General features: G+C 45.2%; 1 protein-coding gene across 2 annotated transcripts in view; it reads left to right on the top strand.

Annotated features, from left to right (window-relative positions):
* The window catches only part of nup205 (nucleoporin 205), a 131,922-nt gene that overhangs the window by 94,433 nt on the left and 15,429 nt on the right, over positions 1 to 22,060 (top strand). For both annotated transcript variants that reach the window (XM_078220266.1, XM_078220265.1), the window contains exons 28-34: positions 404 to 595; positions 3,583 to 3,832; positions 6,538 to 6,636; positions 9,808 to 9,956; positions 11,520 to 11,711; positions 16,497 to 16,618; positions 19,381 to 19,519. In XM_078220266.1, coding sequence (XP_078076392.1) covers positions 404 to 595; positions 3,583 to 3,832; positions 6,538 to 6,636; positions 9,808 to 9,956; positions 11,520 to 11,711; positions 16,497 to 16,618; positions 19,381 to 19,519 — 1,143 coding nt within the window. The remainder of the gene's footprint in view (positions 1 to 403; positions 596 to 3,582; positions 3,833 to 6,537; positions 6,637 to 9,807; positions 9,957 to 11,519; positions 11,712 to 16,496; positions 16,619 to 19,380; positions 19,520 to 22,060) is intronic.

Genomic DNA, 22,060 nt, shown 5'->3' with positions numbered 1-22,060 from the left:
ATCACTGATTCCTTCCACCCAAACTATTAGTTTTTGGAACAATTGAGAGAGAGTTAAGGGGAGAACAGTAAGGAGCAACTCTGCTGCTAAAAATATTCTTGTCTTAAGGTGAGAATTAATGTTTGTCATAATGAAGACAATGCTTGCAAGCTATTAATCTGTGGGCATCTGTGAAGATAGAAGACAGGTTGGCACAGTTACAAAAGATTTCCACCCAAACTTTTCTCATCACTTCTCACGTGTTGACAGGCCTGCTGTGAATTTCCCTGGTTTCTGGGTTACTGCAGCATTCCCAGACTTTGTTTTCATTCCAGCCTATTTGTTTTTTGTGGAGAGAAGCTGCCTTGTTGCCAGCTGAATATGTAGCGTTCTCTTTCCCTAATGTTGTGACTGTTTGGTTCAGGAGATAAACACGATCTTGCAGCATGTGGTGGAGAGGAACAAGTTGCGGGAGTGTCTCCATGCCAAGCGGCACATGTTGGAGTCCTGGCGCCACCTCGTCGAGATCATACTTGCAGCATGTCCACTGGACCTGATTCAGGAAGAGGATAGGCAGCTAGTCATTCGGGACCTTCTACATGAGCTCCATGACAAGGTGATGTAAAAATGCCCTGCAACAAGTTTCTATCACAACACAGTTTATTAATTGTAAGCACTTGGAAATATTAACAACTAAAACGCATTGGTAAACTGCAAAAATGATTTCTTGATTTCTCAGTCTCTATAATTCATATATCATCGTTCAGGAGGGTAGGACTTGAAGACTTCAAACAAAACCCTGAGCACTCTAAGAATCAGTTCATTTTTGTTCCCTTTTGCTCTCCAAAAAAAAAAGCTTTGGTTAGGTCACAGTTGGAGTATTGCATTCAGCTCTGGTCACCACACTTTTCTGAAGGATGTGAGTGTCCTTCAAACAGTGCAGAGGTTTAACAGAATGGATCCGAGGTGGGGGATTTGTTCTGTTTTGGCTCTTGTGTGTATCAAAAGATTTTGGACTTTGTTAAGGAAAAAAGGTAAACAATTGATGAGAGACTTGGTCAGGAGGTTTGCAGTTCTGAGCTGTCCAGGAGCAGAGCTCCAGTCTTTCCATGCTTACAACATGGCTTGCAACAGGGGGTTGGAGTTTAAGAGCCGTGGGGTTATGCTGCAACTGTACAGGACCTTGGTGAGACCACATTTGGAATATTGTGTGCAGTTCTGGTCACCTCACTATAAGAAGGATGTGGAAGCGCTGGAAAGAGTGCAGAGGAGATTTACCAGGATGCTGCCTGATTTGGAGGGTAGGTCTTATGAGGAAAGGTTGAGGGAGCTAGGGCTGTTCTCTCTGGAGCGGAGGAAGCTGAGGGGAGACTTAATAGAGGTTTATAAAATGATGAAGGGGATAGATAGAGTGAACGTTCAAAGACTATTTCCTCGGGTGGATGGAGCTATGACAAGGGGGCATAACTATAGGGTTCGTGGTGGGAGATATAGGAAGGATATCAGAGGTAGGTTCTTTACGCAGAGAGTGGTTGGGGTGTGGAATGGACTGCCTGCAGTGATAGTGGAGTCAGACACTTTAGGAACATTTAAGCGGTTAATGGATAGGCACATGGAGCACACTAGGATGATAGGGAGTGGGATAGCTTGATCTTGGTTTCAGATAAAGCTCGTCACAACATTGTGGGCCGAAGGGCCTGTTCTGTGCTGTACTGTTCTATGTTCTATGGCTTCTCGATGATTCTCTGCCTGAAAGAGGACTCCACCCTCTGGTGTGATCACGTACTCTCAGTTTCCACTGATTCCTCCGGGTCAGGTGACTCACTTCTGCTGTACTGCCTTAAAGAGACAGACACCACATGCATAACAGGATTTTAGCTACAAGGTTAGGTTGGGGAGGCTGGGTTTGGAGCAAAGGAGATGGGGAGATTTGATTCATGTGTACAAGATGTGAAAAGTCTGCAAGCATTATATAAGAAAAAACTGTTCCCGTTACAAGAACCAGGGGGCACAAATTTAAAGTTTTGGGCAAGAGATACAGGGAGATTGTCAGGCAGAAGTCCTTTTACACTGTATGTAATGACCTGGCACACATTACCCATGAGAGTGGTGGAAGCAGAGACCATCAATAATTTCAAAAGGAAATTGGACAGGCAGGGATATGGTGGTGATGAGTGAGTTGAATGCATCTGGCTACAGAGAGCTGATATAGACGCAATGAGCCAAATGGCTGCCTCATTCTGTGCCCGAAGTGACTATGATAGCTTGGTGTTTTTTAATAGGTGTTCCATGTTATTCTAGACCGATTGATTGTTTAATTTTTTTTGCATCAGAAAAAAATTCAACAGTATATTTTGCCTCTATCTCCAGCAAGAAAGACAGTGTGTCTCTGCTCCGTGCTGGCCGTAGGCAGATAGGGCTTGGCTCTTCACTTACCTTGAAGCAGGCAAGATTCGCATTTCAATGCCAAGTGCAGCACTCAGTTATTCCAGTCTCCCAGCCAGTTTCTGAATCAACCGTGCCCCACAAACAGAGTCAACAACAGTTCATTACCAACTATTCCGTTTCAGTAGTAGATTTGGAATACACTTCACCTGTGATAGGAATGACACTTTAATTGTTTCTTGGGACTGGAATCTATTACAGATAGTAGCATTTAAAGAAGAAGAGGATTTGGTTAAGGGGGATAAACAAAGCCACAAGTAAAGTTGAAACTTTATTTATTAGTGTCACAAGTAGGCTTACATTAACATTGCAATGAAATTACTGTCAAAATCCCCTAGTTGCCACACTCCGGTGCCTGTTCAGGTACAATGAAGGAGAATTTAGCATGGTCAGTGGACTATGGGAGGAAACCGGAGCACCCGAAGGATACCATCGCAGACATAGGGAGAACGTGCAGACTCTGCATAGACAGTAACCCAAGCCAGGAATTGAACCCTAGTCCTTGGCGCTGTGAGGCAGCAGTGCTAACCATTGTGCCACCCACATAAAGGAGCCTTTGAAGTACTTGGGTTGAAAACAAGAGACAGTTAAATGGCAAAAGTGATACTAATAGGAGATAAAAAGACATAATGAAATAATTGTTTAAAAGATATGTAAGAAAGTTGCACTTCTGCTGCCTGACGGTGCCAGGGACCTGGGTTCGATTCCTGGCTTGGGTCACTGTCTGTGAAGTTTGCACATTCTCCCTGTGTCTGCGTGGGTTTCCTCCAGGTGCTCCGGTTTCCTCCCACAGTCCAAAGATTTGCGGGTTAGGTGGATTGGCCATGCTAAATTGCCCCTTAGTGTCAGGGGGACTAGATAGGGTGAATGCAAGGAGTTATGGGAATAGGGCCTGGGTGGGATTGTGGTCGGTGCAGACTCGATGGGCTGAATGGCCTCCCTCTGCACTGTAGGATTCAATGATTGTGTATGTGAATAGCTGAAGGAGGAAAGTTAGAAGGATAGCTTGTGTGTCTGATAAAATTAAATAAAAGCAAGCATAAAATAAATTGAAATATGGCAGGATTGCAAAGAAATCTTGGGAGTATATATTGATCAGCTTGTATTTTATGGTGCTGTATAGTCTGATAGTTTTGTGTGACTCTACCTCCCTCTTAGATCCTCAAAGAGGAGGCTGCCCAGGAACTCATGCCCGTGGTGGCTGGAGCAGTATTCACTCTCACTGCTCACCTCAGCCAGGCAGTACGCGGCGAGCAGAAACAGGCGCTCAGCACCCACTCCCAGCATGTCACCATCCTTGATGGCAGCACCACATCAGCAGGAGAGGTATCAGCTGGCTTTGCCTCTATCGGAGACTCGTCTCTTCACATCATCCTCAGGAAGCTCTTGGATTTCATCCTCACAACTGGTGGGTCCCAATGACCGCGGCGCAATTGTTTATTGTCCATTGACCAAACACTGAACTGGACCAGCCATATAAATACTGTGGCTATAAGAGCAGGCCCGAGGCTGGGAATCCTGCAGTGATTAACAAAGTCTGTCCACCATATACAAAGGCACAAGTTCGGTATGCGATGGAATGCTCTCCGCTTGCAGCTCCAGCACCACTCAAGTAGATCAATACCATCCAGCACAAAGCAACCCACTTGATTGGCACTCCATCTGCAAACATTCATTCCCTCCACCACCGACGCACAGTGGCAGCAGTGTTTTCCATCTACAAGGTGCACTGCAGGGACTTCCCAAGGTTCCTTCAGTAGCACCTTCTAAAGCCATTACCACTATCTTCTCGAGGACAAGGGCAGCAGTTACCTGGGAATACCATCACCTGGAAGTTCTCCTCCAAGTCACTCACCATCCTGACTTGGAAATGCATTAAATACATTGCCGTTCCTTCACTGTTGCTGGCTAAAAATCCTGGAACTACCCCCGCCACCATGGGTGTACCTACACCACATGGACTGCAGCGGTTCATGAAGACAGCTTACCGTCACCCTCTCAAGGGCAATTAGTGATGGGCAATAAATGTTGGCCTAGCCAGCAAGGTCCACAGCTAGTAAATGAATAAAAATCAAACAATGTAGACAGGCAGGGTCACGTGTGATTTTTTATTTTTATTTTCTTTCCTTGCATAACAGCAACACTAATGGGAGTTAACAGATTAGCTATCACTGCAACATTAATTTCCTATATGCCCCAGAACAAGAAAGCACAATCTTGGAATTAGAGCTAGGTCTTTCAGAAATAATGTCAAGAGAAACACTTCACTGAAAGGGTGTAATACAGGATCTCCCTCCCAAAAAAACAGTAATTGAGGATGTGATGGGTGGTCAATTAAACATTTCTGTTAGGTAAGAGAAATGGAACCAGGGGAGATGGAGTTGATGTAGCAGAGATTGGCCCTGATCTGATTGAATGATGGATCAGGTTCGAGGGGTTAAAGGACCAACTCCTGTTCCTGTGGGTTATTTTTGTGTCCCTTTACAAAGGGATGTTGCTGGATTGAGATCAGGATCTTTGTCCTGACTTTTGTTTGTCATTGATCTCTTTAGCCCAGGAGGTCGTAGAGTCATTAGGGCAAAGAAGGAGGCCATCAAACCCACCTTTTGGATTCTTTAAAAATGAATCCAAGCCCATTTAAATACCTGACTATTGTATATTACAATGCTTTTGAGCAGTTTGAATCCATGCCCTTACCAACTTCAGACCAATGGACGTATACTGCCTTTCCGGGAGGAGTGTGGAATGTTGTGCAAAGTCTGAAGATTTGGAAACTTGGGCAGTATCATGAGGCCTTTATACTAACATTATGATGCAGAGGATAGACCAATAAGAAAGCACTCTATACTTTCTGCGCTGCTATGGGTCAAATGCTCTCAGGACACACAGAAAGGCTGGCCACGGCTGGTGGAGCCTGTGGCCCGTGGCTCTTTTCCGTTGATCCTGTGTTGTTTATGTGGATGCTGAATGACATTTGCCCGGGCAGCTTCAATTTTAAAATAAATACAAACAAGAAAAGAGGGCGCTGGAAAATCTCAGCAGGTCTGCTAGCATCTATCTGGAGAGAAAGTGTGCAAACACGGGTTTTGTAGTGAAATACAAAGTTGCAGTTAACAATCTAGACCACTAGAGGGATTTATGAATTCCCTCAAGTCACTGCTCCCACATTGGCAGATTTTGTATCATTGTCTTTATTCATTGAAGCTTTGAACAATGCTTCAAAAGTCAACTTTGTCCTGAGTTAGTAATATAAAACTATATTTTAAAATGTAATTTCCTCTTACATGAGGATATCTTGCAGAAGAGTTACATATAAAAAAAATGATTTATTAGTCACAAGTAGGCTTACATTCACACTGCGATGAAGGTACTGTGAAAACTCCTAGTCGCCACACTCCGGCGCCTGTTCGGGTAACACAGTGCCCAGAAACTGGCTCTTTCAGTCTCTGAAGCGTTTCTATTCAACATGAGCCTTGTCAAACGGCAGACACCACTGTATGGGGAGCCTGGCTGGTGGTAGGGGTGGCACGGTGGCACAGTGGTTAGCACTGCTGCCTCACAGCACCTCAGACCCGGGTTAGATTCCCAGCTTGGGTCACTGTCTGTGTGGAGTTTGCATGTTCTCCCCGTTTGCGTGGGTTTCCTCCGGGTGCTCCAGTTTCCTCCCACAGTCCAAAGATGTGCAGGTTGGGTGGATTGGCCGTGCTAAATTGACCCTTAGTGTTGGGGGACTAGCTAGGGTAAATGTATGGGGTTATGGGGATGGGGTCTGGGTGGGATTGTGGTCGGTGCAGACTCGATGGGCCGAATGGCCTCCTTCTGCACTGTATGATTTTATGATTCAAACACAATGATCTCTTCCTAGCTGCTCCCCTATGTCTCTCGCCTCTTCTCCCCGTGAATGCATCAGATCTTTAAATGCATCAATGCCATCTGCTTCAGTCGCCCCCATGTGGCAGCAAGTTCTACATTTTGTGTAAAGAAATTTCTACTAAACTCTGTCTTTGATCTGTTAGTGACTATGTTGTATTAATGTCTGATTACCTCAGGGTAACATTTTCTTTGTACCGGCCATGTTGATAGAAGCACTAACACTTTCATTTTTGTTGACAGGTGGTGGTTTCCAGCGTGTAAGAGCACACCTGTATGGAGCACTGCTGTATTACCTACAGATAAGTCAGAAACCAGATGAACCAGACACATTGGAAACTGGTATGTAACTCTGTCAGGATATAAATATTACAGGTGAAAGCATTAACAGTTTGTGAACAATTATTTTTCTTATTTAAAATGTCACTATTCACGGGGGAGGTGCCGGATGATTGGGGGGGGCTCATGTTGTTCCGTTGTTTAAAAAAGGTTCCAAAAGAAATCCGGGAAATTATAGGCCAGTAAGTTTGACGTCGGTGGTGGGCAAGTTATTGGAAGGTGTGATAAGGGATAGGATCTACAAATATTTGGATAGACAGGGACTTATTAGGGAGAGTTAACATGGCTTTGTGCGTGGTAGGTCATGTTTGACCAATCTATTAGAGTTTTTCGAGGAGGTTACCAGGAAAGTGGATGAAGGGAAGGCGGTGGATGTTGTCTACCTGGATTTCAGCAAGGCCTTTGACAAGGTCCCTCATGGGAGGTTAGCTAGGAAGGTTCAGTCGCTAGGTATACATGGGGAGGTAGTAAATTGGATTAGATGCTGGCTCAATGGAAGAAGCCAGAGAGTGGTTGTGGAGGATTGCTTCTCTGAGTGGAGGCCTGTGACTAGTGGCATGCCGCAGGGATCGGTGTTGGGTCCATTGTTGTTTGTCATCTATATCAATGATCTGGATGATAATGTGGTCAATTGGATCAGCAAGTTTGCGGATGATACAAAGATTGGAGGTGTAGTGGACAGTGAGGAAGGTTTTCAAAGCTTGCAGAGGGATTTGGACCAACTAGAAAAATAGGCTGAAAAATGGCAAATGGAATTTAACGCAGACAAGTGTGAGATATTGCACATTGGAAGGACAAACCAAAGTAGAACGTACAGGGTAAATGGTAGGACTCTGAAGAGTGCAGTTGAACAGGGAGATCTGGGAATACAGGTACAGAATTCCCTAAAAGTGACGTCACAGGTGGATAGGGTCGTAAAGAGTGCCTTTGGTACATTGGCCTTTATAAAGTGGAGTATCGAGTATAAAAGTTGGAGTGTTATGGTAAGGTTATATAAGGCATTGGTGAGGCCAAATTTGGAGTATTGTGTACAGTTTTGGTCACCTAGTTACAGGAAGGATGTAAATAAGGTTGAAAGAGTGCAGAGAAGGTTCACAAGGATGTTGCCGGGACTTGAGAAGCTGAGTTACAGAGAGAGATTGAATAGGTTGGGACTTTATTCCCTGGAGCGTAGAAGATTGAGGGGAGATTTGATAGAGGTGTATAAGATTTTGATGGGTATAGATAGAGTGAATGCAAGCAGGCTTTTTCCGCTGAGGCTAGGGGAGAAAAAAACCAGAGGGCATGGGTTAAGGGTGAAAGGAGAAAAGTTTAAAGGGAATATTAGGGGGGGCTTCTTCACGCAGAGAGTGGTGGGAGTGTGGAATGAGCTGCCGGATAAAGTGGTAAATGCGGGATCACTTTTAACATTTAAGAAAAACTTGGACGGGTTCATGGATGAGAGGGGTGTGTAGGGATATGGTCCAAGTGCAGGTCAGTAGGACTAGGCAAAGAATGGTTCGGCACAGACAAGAAGGGCCAAAAGGCCTGTTTCTGAGCTGTAATTTTCTATGGTTCTATGGTTCTTTCTCATTCGGGTGAGGAATTAAAGCCAAAAAATGGAATGTGTTCAGTTTCAGTAAACCCATTGTCCCATCAGGCATATTCGGGTCACTTACAGTACAGCCCAATGCAGAATCAAATTCTCTGTCCTATCCCGTGATTGTGCCACAATCAGTCTAGGCAGAGTTTGATCTCGTAACCCAGAAGTAAATGGACATTGGTGAGGCTGGCCCTCCTGTCCAGAGAGCAGCTGAACCACTCAAGTGGTCAGTTAAGGGTCCCATCCCATTGCTGTGGCAGGCAGGCACTGCACTGTATGGGGAGTCTGGCTGGTGGTCTCCCTGCAAGCGCAGGGTTGGGTGGGGACAGAAGGGTCCGTCCTAATCAGGCATTCAGTAGCCTGCAAAGGAGCCCCTGCCTAATGGTGAGTTGTCCTGCAGAAACCTCCCTCTCCATCTGCCCCCACCGCACCTTTGCTGGGGCCCATTGACTGATCCCCACACCCCCAGACTTCACTCACTTGTGAAAGCTGTCTGCTCCCATGGCATCTACTTCAAGCATGTAGACCTCAGCCGTGGCCACCACACCCAGTAGCACAGCTGAGCTGCTGGCCCTCTTATTGGCTGACAGCTCTTGGGGGCAGACTTTTGTCCTTTAAAGGTACGGAAGCCCCCAAGTTGCCAGATTGCTGAAAAATATGGCTGGTTGGGGGGGGGGGGGTCTCCTGCAATAAATTCCAGCTGAAGTTCCAGACTGCAGCACACAAATACAATTTGGATGAAACATTGGCCTTTGCAGCGATTGGGCAATGGAGTTTCAATTGAGGTTAGATCCTAAAATGGGTGATGAGATGTCGAGGTTTGAACCAGCTGGTCAGATTTTAGTGGTGCTATGAAAATAAAACCAGACAAAAGTCTCCTTTTCAAATCCTGCATTATTCTGGAAGCTCATTCTGCACATATGCGCAGCTCTTTTTAAAGACACTGCCCTATTAATCTAGAATCATGGAAACCCAACATCTACCCAGCTTGTGACACTAAAGGGAAATTTAGCATGGCCAATCAACCTAACCCACACATCTCTGGACTATGGGAGGAAACCGGAGCACCCAGAGGAAACCCACACAGACATGGTGGGAATGTACAAACTCTATGCAGACAGTCACCCAAGGCTGGAATTGATCCATGGTCCCTCACACTGTGAGGCAACAGTGCTAACCACTGTGCCACCTTGCCACCCTGTGTTCTATCATTACTCAGAAGTGACAAGTGCCTGCTGCTGAGCTCCAATAGTTGGCTAGTAGTAAAAACAGAATCTAAGCCATGACTTCTTCACATTGAGTTTTATTCTTATTTGCCCATTGTCTCACCTGTTTCCCCTTTATACTGTTGGAGTAAAACAAAACAATCAATAAACACAAAAAACAAATTAACAAATTATGTTTCCCCTTTGTATACATCCAATGAAGGAACAATTTAACAATTGACCTACAATTATCAACTTCAACACTCCTTGACAGTTAACTGTTCCCTATGCTAACAATTGCTCCCACTTAATGGGAGTTTAATCCTAACATTTGCCTCTAGCTTGTTCAGTTCATGTGCGGTCTTTTTTTTTAACTGGATGGTACAGGGCAGAAAACCATGTGGGAGAGGCTGACTGCTCCGGAGGATGAATTCACTAAACTGCAGAATGACAACATGGACATCATAGAGAGTTATGGGGAATCACTGATGGAAGTTGTTTGTCGAGATGCTTGTGATGGGCATGAAATTGGGCGAGTAAGTCTGAGCAAATGCAGCATCTAGAGTTATAGTGGATAGAGTTTAACAATTCCAATGTTAGACTGTTACATATAACACTGCCATTTCGTTCCTTCATGGTAAATATGTGAATCAAGATGGACTTGTGTTTCATTAAATAATAGAAATGCTTTGGAATAGAAAATTATTTCAGTTTCAACATTTCTTTTTGTCTCCTACCACAAAAAATAGTAGTTTTCCACAAGTGAGCAGACGCCAGCCATTAGGTTCTTTTTGACCATTTTTGACCCCACCTCAAGACCCACTATAAGATGGTGGTGGGGACCATGTGTACCAGCAGCCTTCTGGAATCAATACCCAAGGAGCTCGTCACCCTGTGTGACCCAATGCCAGGGTGGAGGCTGCGAATTGGTTTAATGGATACTTGCATCATGTAGTGTAATATAAAGCAACACATACAAATGATGCCCATTTAACTTATCCAGGGTGGCAGATGGGGCACTGCATTTGGCTGCAGCACCATGTGACTAAGAAGGGGAAATCAACTTGGATTCCTGACTACTGCTTAGTGACTCACCATAAAGAGTGGATGTTAGGTATGCAAATGATTGGGTTCTGCTGCGATGCCTGTAGCAACCTACCAGACTCCCTCTTTGGGGTCACACGGTGACTAGCTCCTGGGGTAATGATTCCATGGAGCTACTGGTAGACATGGTCCACACCACCGTCTTGTTGTAGATTTTGAGCTAGGGTCAAAAATGGGCAAAAAGAACTTAATGGCTAAGGACTGCTCACTTGTGGATGACTACCCCTCCTTTTGCCCACCTCTTCCTGTCAGTTTATCTGATGTACTTCTTTTGGTTGTGAATCTCTGATATGAACAATGACTGGCAGGATCATCCAGTTTGACACACACAACTGTGATGACATGTGCATTTTAATATATACACTCCTCACCCCACCCAAAATTATGTGGTCTCATGAGAGGTGAAACATTAATAAAACCCTGGGCCAATAACAGAAAAAAATATTGATCATTCTTCTCTGAACATCTCTTGCATTTTGGTAATGGAAACTGGTCCAGTGCTTTACAGCACCTATTTTTCTTCTTACATACCAGCCAGGCACAATCAGCTCTGTCAAGGAGTTTCTGGAGATGAATTGAAGCGACACTTACTCCTGTGACCCTCAACTCATGAGTACTGCACCAGTTTTTTTGTATTCGTTCATGGGATGTGTGTGGGATATTGCTATCCTTGAGGGGACCTTCAACCATGTTGCTGTGGATCTCGAGTCACATGTAGGCCAGACCAGGTCAGGATGTGAGATTTCTTACCCAACAGGACATTAATGAACCAGATGGGTTTTTACAATAATCGACAATCGTTTCATGATCATCATTAGACTTTTAATTCCAAATTTTATTGAATTCACACTTCTTCATCTGCCATGGTGGGATTTGAACCCGGGACCCCAGAACATTACCCTGGGGCTCTGGATTACTCAAGCAATGACAATATCACTGCCTCCCCTGTCTCTCATCCAGTATGACACTCCAGTAAATTGATTTTCCCGTTTCAGATGCTGGCACTGGCGGTGATGGACCGGATTGTGGCTATTGACCAACACAACCAGTGGCTCTACTTTCTCATCAACACCGGGTACCTGAAAGCACTGACAGATAGCCTGACCCAGGATGACGCCACACTTCAGAGCATGCTCAGTCCCAAGCCCCCATTATTGAAAGCCTTGTTCCTTTATGAATCCAAAATGGTATGTGTACGTGCGCACGTGTATCTGCTTCTTGAGGGGGTGAAATTTAAAGGGTATTCATCAAACTAGGAAACAATTGCATTAAGGAACTCCTTTTCTACTCCAGGTTTAGATTATTATTTTCACTTCAGCTTTAATCAGTAGGTACATTTTGCCATTTTGGGCCCATTTCATTGGGTTTGTAAGGGATTGAATTGTTCCCAGCTATTTGGAATGTCCGTTAACAGTGAGAAATGGACACAGTACGATTCTAGATTACAAACCTTTCATTCAGCACTCGATTGAAGTATGAGTTGGTACAGGTATTTCCTGTAGTGGAAACTGCTGGAGCCATTCAAGTATCAGTAGACCATGTCACACAAATCAAGCATATTAGCTTCCTCCATTCCCTGTGGCTTATTGATACCAATTGGCTGAATAAGAAACAGCAAATGGGAGACGTAACGAGGACGTAATCTACTATTTCAGTCTTAGTATCAGGTTTATTATTCAAACATTTTATCGAGAATTAAGGTAAGTGTCGACTGGTCGCATGAAAACGTAATGATGTAGCTACAAAAGGGGTCGTGAGACAGGAGGTGGGCGTTATCCACAAGAGCATGGGCAGAGCGCAGTGTTGTATATAGTCCTGTTCTCTCTCCACAGATGTTGTCAGACCTATTGAGATTTTGCAGCATTTTCTGCTTTTGTTTCTGATTCCAGTATATTCAGTAATTTGCTTTTATCATATATAGTCGTTGATCTCTGGAGTAAACTACCTTTGCTGAAAGTCCTTGTTGTCGGTGATTTAGGGAACCCACAACATTCTTCATGGTATCAGGAGTTGGCAATATGGCAAAAGGACTTGGTCGCATCAACCCACTTGTCTTTGATGAAAATATTGTGGGTAATTGGGAAAAGCTCCAGAAAGAAAAATATTTGTTGCAGTGCTGCACACTCCAAGTCAAAAGAGATACAGACTTTTACCCTATTAAACCTCACTGGCCCTCAGGCTGTTGAAAAACTCAAGAAGTCATTTGTTTTCCAGACAGAGCAGGAAAAGGTAGACCTCAATATAAAACATGGCACGGTAAGGATAAGAATTGACCCGGTGCACTTGAACAAAGCGCTGCTCAGATCTCATCATCGTATGAAGACAGTGAAACAGATGATAGCAGACATGCCCAACGCTAAAATGCGGCTTCTCGCAGACCCTGTTAGATCAGGAGTCCTCGAAACTAACCATATTCATGTCTCCAGTAGGCAGATATTGTTTTTTCGTATGCCCTGTGGGATCTGGGGCAGTGAGGTATTCCTGCAGTACATGAAACAGCTCTTTGCAGGCCAAATTTGTGACATTATTGTCAATGACATTTGGGATCATACTATGCAAGAACATGATGCACGTCTTCATCTCATCCTTGACAGAATTAGGACCATCCAATTAATACTTAACCCTGTGAATTGCAGATTCAGGGTCAACCAGGTTGCTTATGTGGGCCATTTACTTACAGCTGATGGTGTAAAGCCCAACCCAGTCAACACAATGGCTATACGACAAATGGCAATCTACAGACAAGCGCACACTACAACACTTTCTTGGTATGACAACTTTTCTTTCTAAGTTTATCCTGTGTTATAGTAAGGTCACTGGACCTTTTCGTCAACTTCTCTACCAGGATGTCGAATGATGTTGACAGGAGCATCACACAGCGATATTCAGCAAATTCAAACAAGCACTCGCAGCCCCCACCAGTATTACAATAATTTGATATTTGAGCACCCTTACTTGTATCAGGAGACGGCTCCCAGCATGGACTTGGTGCAGTCTGCATCCAGAATGGCAGAACCAATAGCCTTTGGACCAAGGGACCTCACTGACACCGAGACTCACTGTGCGCAGATCAAAAAGGAACTTCTTGCTTTAGTCTTCACCTGTCAGAAATTACATGACTTCAGACGTGGTCATCCTGAAACTGTTGAAATAGATCACCAGCCACTCATATCTTAAAGAAGCCTCTCCACACTTCATCTGCACGACCGCAATGCATGATGTTTAAAGTTGCAACACTTCAACATCAGTGTTATCTACAAACAGGGTAAGGAGCTGTACCTGACTGATGCCCTCCCCTAATCCTTCTAACCCATTAAAGACCAGATAGACTGTGAGGAAGACATACACCTTATGGCAATAGAAGTGTTGTCCTCCTGTTGGATTTAGGAATTCAAACAGGCCTTACGGGCAGACATCACATGCATGATATCAACAAGAGGGTCTGGCCAGAATCCTCAAGGGAACTTCCCCATGAGTTTTGCACATTCTTTGCCATCAGAGAGGAATTGACCATACAGGGTGGGCGAATATGTAGGACATATAATTTGTCATCCCTTCTGCCCTCCGGAGGTACTGCACCATGGGTACCTTGGGTTGGGGCCAAGGAACCACTGTACAGGTCTTCCATGTACACAGACATGGAAAGGGAAATTGCCAGATGCGCATTGTGCAATGCACTCAAATCACATCAAGCAAAGGAACCACTGCATTTACACAAGGTGTCAGACCTCCTGTACTCATTTGCAGCAGCTGACATCTTCGAGTGGATGGTAAACAACATTTATACTTAGTCGATTCATATTCTGGGTAGTTTGAACTTGACTACTTGCCAAAAACGACAAATAAAACAATAATCATGAAGCTCAAGAATCACTTTGCCATAAATGGCATCACTCAAAACAGACAATGCTCGCCAATTCGTCTCTTCTGAATTTCGCAACTTTGCACACACATGGGAATTGGAGCATATCACGAGCTGACCTCCATATACACAGTCAAATTATTTGGCAGAATGGGTGGTTCACTTGGCCAAGCAACTTCTAGAGAAATATGTACAGGATTGCACAAACAACTATGCTGCACTCCACAGCCTGCCCAATCTAACACAGCGGGTCCTGCCCTCATTAACACAACTTTTCCAGGCGTACTAGGACCATGATTCCTACTACCAATACTCTGCTGCAGCCTAAACTTGAAACTAACGTGAATGATGCCCTCCTGCAGTACAGATTGAAAAGCAAAATACATTATGATTGAAATACCCACAGGCTTGGCTGTCTAACACCTGGTCAAATGGTGAAAGTTCAGACCGCATGTGGCCATGACTAGTTAGCAGTGGTACACAATAATGCCCCACAACCGAACGGTAATGTGGTAGCCTCAGACGGTGCCCACCATGGAGGCAACCACCATCACTTTCTGCAAATATCAGAACCAGCACCAACAGATTTCAGTCATCCGGCCTGTGGCACCAGCCCCCTGCACCAGTAGACATGCAGACTCCTGTGTAAATAGTTATGCATTCACAGTTTGTTTAATTGTATGTCCCACAGTAGTCTGTGCATAGTTCCTTATTGCGCACACTCTTGTGTCTCATGCCACCACATGTCTAAACTAAACGGGGAAGATGTAGACCAAATAGTCACGTGAGAACATGATGATGGGCCCTATTTTACCATTTTCATTCTAAGTGCTGAGCAGACTTGAAACTGGGAGTGTTTCAGATCCAACTTTTAGACCCGTTCTCAGGCATCCCCTGCAGTTCCGATCGACGCCTCCAACTGTGCAGAGTGGCAGTGGACGCCACACTCCTTCCCCCCCACACACACCGATCACACGCAGAGTGGCAGTGCCCCCCCCCCCCCAACTGATCTGAGTCAGAGAGTCATCTGACCCACCCTCCCCCACCCCCACACTGATCTGAAGCAGAGAGCCACTGGACTCCTCAGAAGCTGGAGCGCCCAAATTGTGCCTTTGTGACCCATGTATGTTTCACGCTGAATCTGGACGGGTGAATGGGGTGGTAAATGAGGAGGCGGGCGCGGATCGTGCTACTCGCCTCACGCCAACTTTACCAAGTTTTCATGCCCGAAAACGGGCACAACTTGATGGTAAAATTGGGCCCAATGTGACTACAAAAGAGTAACATGGCAGGAGCGCGCGCAGGAGTTATCCCCAGGAGAACAAGCAGAGCACAGTGTTGTATATAGCTGTTGAGCTCAGGAATAAACTACCTTTGTTGGAAGTCCTTGTTGTCAGTGATTTAGGGAACCCACAACATTCTACAGTAAGATTCCAGCAGACAGGTAGTTTTAAGTTGGGCAGTGGATTGCATGTCCTGTCGTTCATTTTGTGAACCTCTGCTGTCTGTGCTCTTTAAATTCTGTCTTGGGGCAGGCAGGTTGATAAACGCAGGACCTAGTGTGTGGGGCTGGTAATAGGTATTCAGTGGGGGTTCAGCAGTTCATCAGCTTTATGGTCACTTGAACTGATGTGGGCTTTTTATTTCTCGGACTTTTAAAAACTGCATTGAAATTCTCAAACTACTACGCTAGGATCTGAACTCCTGTTTCCTAGATTATTACAGTAATTAGTAGCATAATCATTCTCTCTGATGTTGTGCTCGGTGACCACTACAACACTCTGGGAAAGAGGATAAGTTGGACCACTTTAACATATACAATTCATAAATGCCTACTTATTGCACACTTGATTAGGAACTGTAATTTGGAGTAATTGGTTGAGTGAGGAGATTTATCTGTAACAAAGTCTACATTGTATATTTGAATGTTTTAGTCTGAATGTTGCATGCTGCAGGTTAGAAACATAGCCATAAAAGTTGCCAGTTAGTGTCTTTTGTCTGTTATTTCTACACACTCTGTTAACTTGATTTCTAACACCAGACAAACATTTTACCTTGCAACTATTTGTTTTTATTGACTATATTTTTTCCTGTTAAACATATTCATCAGGCCTTCTTGACGAGAGTGGCTAAAGTCCAGGTGGGAGCCTTGGAGCTTCTGACAGCAGGCGCTATTGTGCACCTGTCCCAATGCCAGGTCTACGATCACCGACCTGAAACGGATTCACACAGGTAATAAGTTCTGATAGAGTCAGCAAAGTGCACAGCATTTTCTTCATGTAACAGTTTGTGAGAGTGAGCAGCAGTGCATTCGGGTTGGGCTGGGAAGGAGCTGGCTCTTTCCAAGTTCAGAAATGTCGGGGTAAATAGTCACCGGAGGATATGGGTTCTGGGCTGAGTCCTGGTGTTTAGTTTTTTGCATTGATTAATACTTGTATGTAAAACAAAATGAGAGGAAAAATTTGGCTCATCACAATAATTCATTATTGCCTCAGAAACAAATGGAGGTTGCTGATCCAATTTCTTAGTGGGTTAATAGGGTGTTATGCATGTGATATTCTGTTATGCAGTCCATCAGGTCCCTGGTTAATTTCTGGCCTGTCTGTAGATGGCTGATCTCAGTCAGTTTGCTGGAAGTTCTTTGAAGAGGTAACAGAGGTGTTTGGTTGGGGCAGTGCTGTTGGTGCGATGTACTTGGACTTCCAAAATGGCATTTGATAGAATGACGGACAACAAACTTCTGAACGAAGTTATAGCTCATAGAAATCATAGAAACCCTACAGTACAGAAAGAGGCCATTCGGCCCATCGAGTCTGCACCGACCACAATCCCACCCAGGCCCTACCCCCATATCCCTACATATTTTACCCGCTAATCCCTCTAATCTACGCATCCCCGGACACTAAGGGGCAATTTTAGCACGGCCAATCAACCTACCCCGCACATCTTTGGGCTCTTGGAATAAAAGTCACAACATGGATGCAAAATTAGCTGAGTGACAGGAAACAGCAATTGGTGATTAATGAATGGTTTTTGGCCTGGAGGAAGGTTTGTAATGGAGTTCCCCAGGGGTCAGTGTTGGGATTTTTTTTCTTTTCCGCAGAAGACATAAGTTCAAAGTGTGCAGATGATATGAAAATTGGAAGCATTGTGAATTGTGAGGAGGAGAGTGTAGAACTAAAGGGGCAGACAGGTGGCAGATGGAGTTCACTGCATTAAAGTATGAAGTAATTCATTTTGAGAGAAAAATCATGGAGAACTAGTACAAAATTAAAGGGTACAACTCTAAAATGGGTGCATGAGCAATGGTACCTGGGTGTATATGTACATAAATCATTGACAATGGCAGGACAGGTTGAGAGAGTGGTTAATAAAGCATCATGGTTCCTTTGTTTTATTAGAATCGTAGAATCCCTACAGTGCAGAAGAAGGCCATTCGGCCCATCGAGTGCACCGACCACAATCCCACCCAGGCCCAATTCCTGTAACCCCACACGTTTACCCTGCTAATCCCCTGACACTAGGTCAATTTAGCATGGCCAATCCACTTAACCTGCAAATCTTTGGACTGTGGGAGGAAACTGGAGCACCCGGAGAAAATCCACACAGACGGTGACCCGAGGCTGGGAATTGAACCTGGGCCCCTGGTGTTGTGAGGCAGCAGTGCTAGCCACTGTGCCACCATGCCGCTGGGGCATAGAGTACGATAAAGCAAGAAGATAATAAACTTGTATAAAACATTAGTTTGGCATCAACGAGAGTAGTGCCTGCAGTTCTGGGTGCCAAACCTTTAGAAAGATTCTTGAGAGTAGTTCCAGAGATGAGGAACTTCAGTTTTGTAGATAGAATTGAGAAGTTGGGACTGTTTCTCTTGGTGAAATAAAGGTTGAGAGGAGATTTGATTCTCGGTATTCAAAACCATAAGCAACCTGGACAAAATAGATAGGGAGAAACAGTTCCTATTAATAGAAGGGTCGAGAGTGAAAGGACACAGATTCCAAGTAATTGGAAAAAGAAGCAATGACAACATGAGCAGAAATGTTTTCAAACAGTGAGTGCTTAAGACCCGGAGTGTGCTATCTGAGAGTGTGGTCGAGGCAGGGTAAATTGTTATCTGGAAAGGAAGGATGTGTGTAGCTACAGGGAGAGAGTAAGGGAATGACACTGGGTGAATTGCTAATTCGGAGACCTGATGCAGGTACAATGGGCTGAACGGCCCTCCCCTGTGCTATAACAATTCTGAAATTCTGTGCTGTCACAATTGGCAAGAAGACCAAGACCGGGGTGGCACGGTGGCACAATGGTTAGCGCTGCTGCCTCACAGTTCCAGGGACCCGGGTTCGATTGCCGGCTTGGGTCACTGTCTGTGTGGAGTTAGCACATTCTCCCCGTGTCTGCGTGGGTTTCCTCCGGGTGCTCCAGTTTCCTCCCACAGTCCAAAGATATGCGGGTTAGGTGGATTGGCCATGCTAAATTGCCCCTTAGCCGCCCCAACACTAACTAGCGTAAACACATAGGGTTATGGGGATACGGTCTGGGTGGGATTGTGGTCGGTGCAGACTCGATGGGCCGACCCCTGAGTATCAAAGCTGGGAGGAACAGGTCAATCTGTCAGACCAGGAGTGTCTGCATTCGGCTCCTGACATCAGACCTACCTTGGAGCCACTCTTGGGGCTGCCCCATTCTGGGTAAACTGTGCTGCCAGCTGAATATCCTTTCATGTGAATGGCTGCAAGAAAGGACACTTTTGTGACATTAAGGGTTAGAGCTTGTACTGAGAGACCTTGAATCTGAAAGATCACTGTATGAGTTTGGGATTAAAACCATTTTGAAGAAGTCAGTCACAATGATCTTCATTGTACAAGATGGGCGTACTTTGTATAAAAGTTCTCCCTCTGTTCTCTGCTCTGTCAGTTAGATATGCTACATGTGTTTTCTTCACCTGTTCTTTTAGGGAGTTGCTATTTTTATGGTGTATTTTCCTTCTTTTACAGTATGTTTTGTATAAGAGATCCATCAGGATTTATCCCAGCCCCTGTAGAGCGATATCACCAGATTCTGCTCCCAGCTCTTCGACTTTGTCAGGTTATACTAACCTCCAGCATTGGGCAAAATCAGCTGGCTGAAGGACAGGTAACTACACCAGAAATGACTCCTCCTTCCTGATCAACATTACACTTCCTGATCAACATTACACTTAAGTGCAGGGCTATGCTAAATCCTCCAAAAAAGCACAAGGTTAACTCAGTCCCGGTTATGCCTGTCTCTTTATGGGTTATGTGGAGCATTCCCTGTCCTACTCCTGACCCCTCCCACAACTCCTTTATTGGTACATTGACTATTTCTGTGCCACTTCGTGCTCTTGTGTGGACCTGGAAAAATTTATCAATTTTGCTTCTGATTTCCACCTACGCACTGCTCCTCCTCTCCTCTCTTCTCCTCCTCCTCCTCCTCCTCCCCCCCCACCCCCAATTACCTTCACATGGTCCATCTCTGACATATTTTTCCCTTCCTTGACCTCTCTGTCTCCTTTATAGGGGAGGCAATGGCCTAGTACTTTTATTGCTAGACTATTAATGCAGAAATTCAGCTAATATTCTGGGGACCATGCCAGATGGTGGAATTTGAATTCAATAAAAAATATTTGGAATTAAGAATCTGCTGATGACCATGAAAACCATTGTCGATTGTCGGAAAAAACCCATCTGGTTCACTAATGTCCTTTAGGGAAGGAAAACTGCTGTCCTTCCCTTGTCTGGCCTATATGTGATTCCAGAGCCACAGCAAGGTGGTTGACTCTCAACTGCCCTCTGAAATGGCCCAGCAAGCCACTCAGTTCAAGGGCAAATAGGGATGGGCAATAAATGCTGGCCAGCTAGTGACGCCATCTCCCACCAATGAATAAAATTTCTGGTGATAAACTGTCCACCAGTATCCATTAAAAGCCCACTGACTCCCACAACTACCTTACTACAGCTGTTCACACCGCACATCCTGTAAGGACTCCATCCCATTCTCTCAGTTCCTTTGCCTCTGCCGCATCTGTTCTGATTATGCCACTTTCCAAAATAGCGCTGTCAGTATGTCTTTCTTCTTCCTCTATTGTGGTTTGCCACCCACTGTGGTTGACAGGGCACTCAACCACGTCCAACCTATCCCCGGGCCACTGCTCTCACCCGCTCCCCTCCCTCCCAGAACCAGGATAGTGTCCCCCTTGTCTTCACTTTTCACCCCACCAGCCTCCGCATTCAAAAGATCATCCTCCACCATTTCCACCAACTCCAGTATGATGCCACTATTCAACACATCTCCCCCATCACTCCTCCTGTCAGCATTTCACAGGGACCATTCTCTCCGGGACACCCTGGTCCGCTCCTCCATCACACTCAACACCTCACCCCCCTGCCCACGGCTCCATCCCATGCAATCCTAGAAGGTGCAACACCTGCCCTTTTACCTCCTCACTGTTCATCATCCCAGGGCCTAATCACTCCATTCAGGTGAAGCAGTGCTTCACATGCACCTCCTTCAATCTGGTCTATTGCATTCACTGCTACTAATGTGGTCTACCAGAGATCGGAGAGACCAAACGCAGACTGGGTGACCTGTTTTGCAGAGCACTTTCAGTCCATCCACAAACAGGACCCAGACTTTCCTATCGCTTGCCACTTCAACACACCACCCTGCTCTCCTGTCCTTGACCTTTTGCAATGTTCTGGTGAACCCCAACGCAAACTGGAGGAACAGCATCTCACCTTCCGACGGGGCACTTTACAGCTTTCTGGACTGAACATTGAGTTGAACAATTTCAGGGCATGAACTCTCTCCTCCACCTTCACCCATTTCCATTTATTTTATGTCATTCCATTTCTTCTTTTCATCTCGTTCGTCCATTTTTATCACCCTTCTTTCTCACTTCCATTTTTCCACTTCTTCATTCTTGCCCTCCTTCTTGCCTCCTCTCTCTCTCTCTCTCTCTCTCTCTCTCTCTCTCTCTCCCCCCCCCCCCCCTTTCAGGGCAACTGCCTCAACCTCTGTTCTGCCATTCACACATTCTGATCACTTAATGGACACTTTTAGCACCTCTCTCAGTCGTCTTCATCCTTATTTACATTCCCTTTGCCATATTACAGCCTCCTCCCCCACCCTCACAGTATAAATCTTTTCTGATTTTCTTTGCCCTTAGCTCTGACGAAGGGTCATCCAGACCTGAAACGTTGGCTCTATTCTGTCTCCACAGATGCTATCAGACCTGCTGAGATTTTCCAGCATTTTCTGTTTTTGTACAAGGTTAACTCTCTTGTCCCAGATTCTTGCATAATATAATGATATAATATCTCGCTGGTGCACATTGCAACACAGTGGCATCACAGCTTCAGGGACCCCGGGTCGATTCTGGCCTTAGGTGACTGTGGAGTTTGCGTGCTCCACCCGTGTCTGCCTTGGTTTTCATCCTGGTGCTCTGGTTTACTCCCACAGTCCAAAGATGCATAGGTTAAGTGGATTGGCCATGGTGTATGTATGTATGTATGTGCCCTTCAATGGAGCATATTCTGGGAGCTGCAGCCAAACTGGTGCCAGGTGTTGTGCTTTGCACTCCTCTGCACCCCACAAACAAGGCTGAGAAGGGGTTCTCATGCCCAGGAGAGGCCGCTCTAGTGACCCATTGGTGAG

The sequence above is a fragment of the Mustelus asterias genome, chromosome 9 (genome assembly GCF_964213995.1).
Source record: "Mustelus asterias chromosome 9, sMusAst1.hap1.1, whole genome shotgun sequence".
Classification (NCBI taxonomy): domain Eukaryota; kingdom Metazoa; phylum Chordata; class Chondrichthyes; order Carcharhiniformes; family Triakidae; genus Mustelus; species Mustelus asterias.
The sequence above is the reverse complement of the archived record's forward strand: the minus strand, read 5'-3'. Positions and strand labels throughout refer to the sequence as shown.